Below are 9810 nucleotides of genomic sequence, written 5' to 3' on the forward strand. Positions count from 1 at the left end.
TTATGGCGAAAGCACACCATGCGATTATCTGAGGACAGCTCCCCGCGTACAAAAGCATGAAAAACATTTCAACCACGAAAGTCAGGAATAGCTATATAATAAATGCCTTATCTTTGATCTTCTGTTGGCACTCCAAAAGGTCCCAGATACATCACAAATGGTCGTTTTGTTTGATAATGTCCTTTATATCCATGAACTCAGTTTAGCTAGCGCGCTTCAGTCAATAATCCACCCAGTTTCCCTCCATCAAAATGCATACAAACTTAATCCTAAACGGTACTAATAAACTTTTCCAAACAAGTCAAACAACGTTTATAATCAAACCTTAGGTACCCTAATACATAAATGATAAACATTTAAGACAGAGAATCGTTAGTCTTCACCAGAGAAAAATACCAAAGAACGCACTCTTCCACTCGCTTGGAAACACTACAGCCAAAATGGGAGCCACCTAGAAAAACTACAATTTCTGGCTATTTGTTCCAATAACCAGCATGAAACTCTTTCTAAACACTTGACATCTAGTGGAAGCCCTAGGAACTGCAATCTGGGAGGATTTAGCTTTATAATAAGTGACAGCCATTGACAACAGTGGTAAGCTGAATTTTATTTTTGGTGATGGTTTTGTCCTCAGGGTTTCGCCTGCCATATCAGTTCTGTTATACTCAGATATAATTTTAATAATTTTAACAGTTTTAGAAACTTCAGTGATTTTTATCCAAAACGACCAATTATATACATATCCTAGCTTCTGGGCCTGAGTAACAGGCAGTTTACTTTGGGCACGCTTTTCATCCGGACGTGAAAATACTGCCACCTACCCAAGAGAGGTTAAATATTGAACTTTCATTGGTTAAATGTATTGTTCGGTTATCATTTGCCTCATGTAAATAATTCACATCCCCATAGTGTTTACATGCTGTCATGTAAATGTTGTAGCTACAAAAGATTACACAATTGATTTGGTAAAAATACAGTCTTTCTATTTTCTAGATTACCATGCTGATGACTTCAAGTTGTATTGGATTAATTTGTATCTGTTGAAGACACTGAATATCTGTTGTTTAGTTTATTTACAACATTTAGTTTGCGTTTCTTTTTGTTCTGTGAAGTTAGTTAATTTAAAGTTGTGATTTGGTTCATGTAGATACATTTCGATGTTGTTTAACACACAGTAACCAAAAACGTGATCTAATTTGCATATCCATACTGAGTTTGCCACAACTTCTTGCCAGAAGCCATTTTTTTCGGTAACGGAGAACAGAAAAAAAGGAAAAATGAAAGCTTATTTAGGGGATGGTCTTTTAAAGTAGCTAGAATTTATATAGGCCCAATGTAGGGAACATCTCAATCAAAAAAGAAAAATGCTGGTGCTCCTGTTGTGTAATTGCTGGAAATTCTTACTAATATGTTGAATATTTTTCATTGTGCGCCAACATTTCTTTGTGCTCCTATATTTTTCAACTTCGGAGCACATGTGCTCCTTGTACAAAATGCCAGCGTAGAGCTCTGCAGATGTGGGCCTTGTGAAGCTTCTATGTAGACTGACCTTTTCTGCCATAAGAGTTGCCCATGTTGTATGTAGTGCCGTCTGGTTCAGTGTGAGGATGAGCAGTGGCCGTATTCACAGCAATAAACTTTGTCCAGTCCACCTATAGTAGGAAGAACAGGTCAGATAAACGACACAGCTGTTACTACTGTATGTCAGGTCAGGTGTATGAGGGTCCAAGTCCACCATCAATGTGTCAGCAGATAGTAAGGAGTAGAGGGAGTTTGACCAGAAAGTCAAACACAGATCACATTATGTTCTCAATTTCCTAATGACAAAAAAATATGTATTATATAAATCAGGGTTGGAATGACAGGGGGCCTCATCATCCCCATAACAAATCAGGTGCACTCCATGAGAATTAAAATACCAATGTGAGCCCCCACAAAGATAGACTTCGGACACCCCAAAGAGACTTTGGCAATTACAAGAATCATTAAGAAAGTATTCAGACCCCTTGACTTTTTCAACATTTTGTTACGTTAGCCTTATTCTAAATTTGAATTAAAAAAATAAAAAATCAAGCTACACACAATACCCCATTATGGCAAAGGGAAAACATGTTGAAATTGAGCTCAGGTGTATCCTGCTTCCATTGATCATCCTTGAGATGTTTCTACAACTTGATTGGAGTCCACCTGTGGTAAATTCAATTGATTGGACATGATTTGGAAAAGACACACCTGTCTATATAAGGTCCCACAGTTGACACTGTATGCCAGAAGAAAAACCAAGCCATGAGGTCATAGGAACTGTCCATTGAGCTCCGAGACAGGATTGTGTCAAGGCACAGATCCGGGGAATGGTACCAAAACATTTCGGAAAGTCCCCAAGAACACAGTGGCCTCCATTTCTAAATGGAAGATGTTTGGATCCACCAAGACTGTCTAGAGCTGGCTGCCTGGCCAAACTGAGCAGGGCCATGGTCAGGGAGGTCTCTACGGTGAAGCATGGTGGTGGCAGCATCATGCTGTGAGGATGTTTTCCAGCGGCATTGGCTGGGAGACTATTCAGGATCGAGGGAAAGATGAACGGTGATGAAGATGAAGATCCTTGATGGAAACCTGCTCCAGAGCGCTCAGGACCTCAGACTGGGGATAAAGGTTCACCTTCCAACAGGACAATGACCTTAAGCACACAGCCAAGACAAGGCAGGAGTGGCTTCAAGACAAGTCTCCGAATGTCCTTGAGTGGCCCACCCAGAGCCCAGACTTGAATCCGATCAAACATTTCTTGAGACCTGAAAATAGCTGTGCAGCAACATTCCCCATCCAACCAGTCAGAGCTTGAGAGGATCTGCAGAGAAGAATGGGAGAAACTCCACAAGTACGAGGCTGTAATCGCTTCCAAAGGTGCTTCAACCAAGTACTGAGTAAAGGTTCTGAATACTTATGTTTTTTTTTTAAATAATACATTTGGGGTACTGTTTGTAGATTGATGAGGGGAAAAAACGATTTAATCGATTTTAAAATAAGGCTGTAACATAAAACATGGAAAAAGTGAAGGAGGCTGAATACAATCACACTGTATATTTCAAACACTGCATAAGTTACGTAAATCAGTACATTTGTGCATGGGTATGATTGTGAAATGTCTGGTCACTGAGCTCATTGTTCTCTTTGGCTGTCTCTTATGGCCTATTTATTGTGTCATTACTGTACCTTATCCCGTGTCTCCAGGCTCTCTGGGTCCACCCTGTACATGTAGTTGGTCTCAGTGCTGACAAAGCAGTCTCCCTTGTACTTTACAAAGCTAACACTGGCATTGTCTGTGGCCTCTGCAGGGAAAAAAATAGAATGTAGAAATTAATAATTCTAAAAGCATCATGTTGCTGCTGATATTTCTTCATTTTCCTTTCTGGTGTAGGCCTACACAAAATAAATGAGTGAGTGACATTACATCATTGGAAACCTAATTTTTTTTATAAACATTGGAAATGACTCGTCTCTGCATGGCTTACATTGAAAATTAAAGATTAATGTTGCTTGCAAACAGTAATATTACTTGCAAAGACTCCTATTGCTGTATGCAAACTCTGGAGAGGAAATTGTTTTCTCATGACTATATAGAACAAGTAAACTCAATTCAAATAATTCCTACATGAGATGTGCCTCTGTTCATACTGTAACTCAAGCTGGTATGTGCCCCGGGAGACCTGATGGAGGCCTCAGGGGCTTGGCTACAATCCAAGGTTGTCAAATTGAAATGCGGGGACTGGGGTGGAAGGAGGGACACCACGGGCCACAGACCAGCTTGAGTTACAGATGGAAGAGAGACACATCTCATTCAGGAATTCTTCGTCAAATTCATTTTACTTGCTCTGAATTAGTCTTGAAAAAACATTCAATAAAGTACATTGTCACATTCTTCACTGTTAAATAGAACAGATCAGCAGAATCTGGAAACCACACTAGAACAGACACCACTATCTCTAGCAAGGTTACATTTGAGATTACACCATGAAATAGCACTGAGATATTGACAATAGGCAGGTTTCCATTGACCCAGGTTTATTCGACAAAAGCAATGTCACAAAAAATATACCGACATGTGTAATGGAAATGGCAAATATAGAAGAAATGCTCTAAAGATTGATAACATTGTTATCCCTACGACAGGTGGATTTCTCAACAAATGGAAACACATTTTATTTTCAACTATAAAAATAATGTTTATTTGCATGATAAGGATTGTCCTGACTTGCACTCCTGTAGATGTGAAATATTTTGATGGTGAAACTTGCCAGCCAACCGGAAAATCTAGGCAAAGCAATTCAGGAATTCTTGTAAATTTCACAGTGACATGGATGTGGCGATATATTGGCACATGAGGATTATTATAACATGGCAAATATTTGTCAATTATTGAATTCTATCCATGCTTGCCTTTGCTGGCTACATGAGACATGAAACAGATAGGAGGGAGGGCATACAGGCTACCTAGGCAGGTAGCCTAGTTAGAGCGTTAGTTAGCACGATGGACTAGTAACCGAAAGGTTAAATCCCTGAGCTGACAAAGTAAAAAAATCTGTTATTCTGCCCCTGAACAAGGCAATTAACCCACTGTTCCTAGGCCGTCATTGAAAATAAGAATTTGTTTATAACTGATTTGCCTAGTTAAATTAAAGTTTTTTTTATTTATTTATTAAAATACAGGCTGTCACCAACTTATTAATACCTAAATGGTTAACACTTCAACCACTACAATTTTATTCAACACCAGATTTTTACAAAAACTCTCACCTCCAGGAGTTCTTAAACAAGATAGTCAAATGGACACACACCCTAGCAGGCAATTGTTGCACATCTTGTCTATGCAAACTTTGTAAATGTCCCAACCAAAAAAAATAAAATAAAAAAATAAGTTATGTTATGACCAGAAGTATGTGGACACCTGCTTATTGAACATCTAATTTGAAAATCATGGGCATTGATATGGAGTTGGTCCTCCCTTTGCTGCTATAACAGCCTCCACTCTTCTGGGAAGGCTTTCCATTAGATGCTGGAACAATGCGACGAGTTGCTTCCATTCAGCCACAAGAGCATTAGTGATGTCTGGCACTGATGTTGGGCGATTAGGCCTGGCTCACAGTCAGCCTTCCAATTCATCCAAAAGGTGATCAATGGGGTTTAGGTCAGGGCTCTGTGCAGGCCAGTCAAGTTCTTCCACACCGATCTCGACAAACCATTTATGTATGGACCTCCATTTTTGCACAGGGGTATTGTCATGCTGAAACAGGAAAGGGCCTTCCCCAAACTGTTGGAAGCAAAGAATCATCTAGAATGTTATTGAATGCTTTCACGTTAAGAAATCCCTTCACTGGAACAAAGGGGTCTTGCCTGAAACAGCCCCAGAAAAATATTCCTCCTCCACCAAACTTTAAAGTTGTCATTATGCTTTCAGGCAGGTAGTGTTCTCCTGGCATCCACCAAACCCAGATGTGTCTGTCAGACTGCCAGAAGGTAAAGTGTGATTCAGCAATCCAAATAACGTGTTTCCATTGCTCCAGAGTCCAATGGTGGCGAGCTTTACACCATTCCAGCCGACGTTTGGCATTGCGCATGGGGATATAATGCTTGTGTGAAGCTGCTTGGCCATGGAAACCCATTTCATAAAGCTCCTGAAAAACAGTTGTGCTGGTGTTGTTTCCAGAGGCAGTTTGGAACTCGTTAGTGAGTGTTGCAACTGAGGACAGACAATTTTTACGCACTGCAGCACTCGGCGGTCCCAATCTGTGAGCTTGTGTGGCCTGCCACTTCATGGGTGAGGTGTTGCCCCTTACCGTACTGTCAACTATATTATACAATTACAGATTTGTAAATACAGAGCACAGTCATGCAGAGAACCATGCAGACAGAATACAACTTTCTCCAACGGGAGCAAAATTAGCTTGCTATGTAACATCATGGTGGTCTCTCGTATACGTACATATACACAATAGAAGGGTTTATTTATTTATTTAACCAGGGAGTCATACTGAGACCAAGGTCTATTTTACAGAAAATACACATAAAAAAATACAAAATGCAAGCAGAAAGACAAACATTCATTAGTAATAAGGTCGTCAATCAGCTTTCTGAATCGCCCTAGAGGCACCAGAACATTGAAGATTGTTCCACAAATAAGGTGCAAGAAAACTGAAAGCTAATTTATCTACCTCAGTATAGACCAAAGGAATATCCAGAGTTAACTGTCCCTGAGACCGTGTGTGGTAACTCGTATGTCTAAAGTTTAGTTATCATGTTAGGTAAAGTTGAAGTCTTTTAAAAAGTGAAAACATAGCAATGTATCAACCTACATGACATCAGATGGCCAACCAACTTTCTGGTCAAGATTGCAGTGATGAGTACTAATATTGACACCCGGAATAAAGGGCAGTGTGCTATGACAAACATCATCCAATGGCTTTAAAGTGGCAGCTGCATTCATAAATAATGAACAAAAAAATAAAGTCAACTTCTAATAATTTATTTTACTGAGTTACAGTTCATATAAGGCAATCAGTCAGCTGAAATAAATAAATTAGGCCCTAATCTATGGATTTCACATGACTTGGCAAGGGTGCAGCCATTGGCCCACCCACTGGGGAGCCAAGGCCAGCCAATGAGAATTTGTTTCCACACAAGTGCTTTATTACGGATAAAAACACTCCTCAGCTTCCGCCCCAGCCCCCTCAGAAGATCCCGCAAATTAAGAAACCGGATGTGGACGTCCTGGGCTTGCCTGGTTACATGTGGTCTGGTTGGAAGTACTGCCAAGTCCTCAAAAATGACATTGGATGCAGCTTATGGTAGAGAAATGAACACTCACTTCTCTGGCAATTGAGGCAGATCATTTTAGAAATAGAGGTTCCAGATTGTCTAGCCCAGCTGATTTGTAGGGGTCCAGATTTTGCAACTCTTTCAGAAAATAAGCTATTTGGATGAAGGAGAAATGGGGGAGGCTTGGGCAAGTTGCTGTGTAGAGTGCAGGGCTGTTGACGGGGATAGGGGTAGCCAGGTGGAAAGCATGGCCAACCGTAGAAAAATGCTATTGAAATTCTCAATTGCACTGCATCTCAGTGCAAGAGGCATCTCTACAGTCCCTGGTTCGATTCTAGGCTGTATCACATCCGGCCGCGATTGGGAGTCCCATTGGGCGGCGTACAATTGGCCCAGGGTTGTCCGTGTTTTGCCGGGGTAGGCCTTCATTGTAAATAAGAATCTTATTAACTGACTTGCCTAGTTAAATGAAGGTTACATTTTAAAAAAATAAAAATTTTAAAAAGCTCCTGGATGCTGAGTGGCTGAAAGCCGTGATACACCAGACAATGTAAACCAGGTGGTTCGAGCCATGAATGCTGATTGGCTGACAGGCATGGTATATCAGACTGTGTACCACGGATATGACAAAACATGTATTTGTACTGCTCTAAATATGTTGGTAACCAGTTTATAATAGCAATAAGGCAACTCGGGGGGGTTGTGATATTTGGACAATGTACAACGGCTAAGGGCATTGTTTTGGGCTCTAAATTTTGTTTATTATGATCGAGTGATGATCAAGATTATTTAACTAAATAGTGATCACTGACTACATTTGCCATCACACAGGACCACGTACTGACAATCATGTGACGGCAAAGCTACGGGGAGGCTCCCAGGCAGGATGAAAATGACTAAATCGACCATCAAACCTCTCTTTTGACCGACTGCGTTTAAACATATTCCTCCATTACATGTATTTGAATTTATTCATCTGTAAAACTAAAAGTATATGCTTCAGAGGAGATAATGACAATGCTGTTACCGTAATAAAACTTACTAGGTGTAAGTGCAACTGTAAAATGTTTCTCAATAGATAATTCGTACAGCTGCTTGGCTTATATCCCCCCACTCTCTCAGTGACTGTGACTAACCTGGTATTTCGAAGCGAGAGAGGAAACGCATGAAGAAGTTCTTGCAGGGGTCGGGCATGGCCACCGTGCCAAACTCTGACACCATGATGCGGTCCCTCGCGCTGTTCTTCTTATAGGCATCACTCTGCAGGAAGCGACTCCTATAGGTCACCTTGCCATCCTCAATCTTAAACTGGTGCAGCATGGCCATCCCATCAAACCAGTGGTTGTAGCTAAAGAATAAATGACAGTGGGGATAGGTAACGGCAAGAGAAAGAGAAAAAGGTTAGGGCTACGTCATGGTTAGTGGACAGAACAGGACAGTGGTGATATATTTGTCATGAATGAACTGGAAGTGAATTCATCATGTATCTATATACTGTAGCGTGGTTCTAGATCTGTTTGTATTTACTTGGCTGTTGTCCAAAACACTTTAGGAGTTGGCAAGACAGAACAAACAAGTCAGAGAACAGGCTAACATCCTCATATTTTTGTTGTTAAATGTAAAATAGTTGTGGTCAAATGCTAAAGAGAATAGGTTAATTCTTGTAATTCCAATGTTTTTGTTTTATTCTACTGGTCTAATGGCTGTTGGTCTAAGTTGTTCCAATAAAATTGTCTAAAGGTGTGACTCACTGTTGGTTTCCGAACTCAAACTTCCCTGGGCCGTTGCGGAGGAGGCTGCCTCGGATCCAGGTAGGGATGGTCCCACGCACCTCTGTGGAGATGGGCTCTGGGGTCTCCTCCACGGACCGCACCAGAGGGGCGATAGACTCCAGACCCTTCAGCTCTAGCTGGTTACACTTATTGACCTCCTTTGGCTTGGCATCACTAGACTGTGTGATGGTCTCATCTGCACAAAAATATATATATTTTTTTATACATTTTTGTATCTAGAGGCTGCTGCCCTATGAGTCCTATGACACACAAACCGAACCAGATTGTTGACCAGACCATGCTCATATAAACCATGTAGAAACAACCTGTTTTTAGGAAATAGGTCATGAATATGGACTTTCGATATGTCAAACTGTCCATTCATGATCAGATTTATCCTAGTTTTACAAACAGCTGTGGTGTCAGATGTTGTTTTACCCAGTATACAGGTAAAGGCAAAGCATAATAGCCCATCAATCTCATATCTGCCGTACATACTGTACATAGCCTCACTGTCACGGCCGTTGGTGGAAGAAGGTGTGGACCAAAGTGCAGAGTGGTACATGTTTTCTTCGAAACCTACAAAATAACAAAAGGAATGACAGAAACAGCTCCGTCAGGTACAAAACAGAAAGCAACTACCCGTGCAATGAACGCAAGAGAAATGACACAATTTCACCTGGTTAATATTGCCGGCTAAACTGGATTAGTACCGTAATTGCTGGACTATTAAGCGCATCTGAATATAAACAGCACCCACTAAATTATAAAAAAATATGTATTTTGTACATAAATAAGCCGCACATGTCTATAAACCGTAATAAAACTACCGGTACATTGAAACAAATGAACTTTACACAGCCTTTAAATGAAACACGGCTTGTAACAAAAATTAAACAGTAGCCTACCAAGAAAGTCATTGGTCACTATCTTCCTCCTCCTGTGCACTGAAACCACTGAAGTCATCTCCTTCGGTGTCGGAGTTGAATAGCCTCAGAATTGCTTCATCCGATGTTGGATCGCTGCCCTCTTCAACACGCAGCAGTCCAGCCTTTCGAAACCCGTTGATGATAGTAGATTTTTTGACAATGCTCCACGCTGTCAGCAGCTCTATTTACTTTTCCAACAGCCAGATCGATCGCCTTCAACGTGAAAGCTGCATCATATGCATTTCTCCGTGTCTTTGCCATGATGAGGGTGACAAAATGACAACCGTAATCAGAATGAG

The 9810-nt window shown here is 40.8% G+C and overlaps 1 protein-coding gene across 1 annotated transcript in view; it reads right to left on the bottom strand.

The window, feature by feature from the left end:
• The window catches only part of LOC110534240 (beta,beta-carotene 9',10'-oxygenase), a 58361-nt gene extending 48837 nt beyond the window's left edge, over positions 1-9524 (bottom strand). Inside the window, 6 exon segments of the mRNA XM_021618975.2 lie at positions 1550-1652; positions 3211-3326; positions 7947-8158; positions 8562-8778; positions 9081-9161; positions 9491-9524. Coding sequence (XP_021474650.2) covers positions 1550-1652; positions 3211-3326; positions 7947-8158; positions 8562-8778; positions 9081-9147 — 715 coding nt within the window. The 5' untranslated portion in view covers positions 9148-9161; positions 9491-9524.
• Positions 9525-9810: the final 286 nt, after the last annotated feature.

Source organism: Oncorhynchus mykiss, chromosome 10, assembly GCF_013265735.2.
Source record: "Oncorhynchus mykiss isolate Arlee chromosome 10, USDA_OmykA_1.1, whole genome shotgun sequence".
Classification (NCBI taxonomy): Eukaryota; Metazoa; Chordata; class Actinopteri; order Salmoniformes; family Salmonidae; genus Oncorhynchus; species Oncorhynchus mykiss.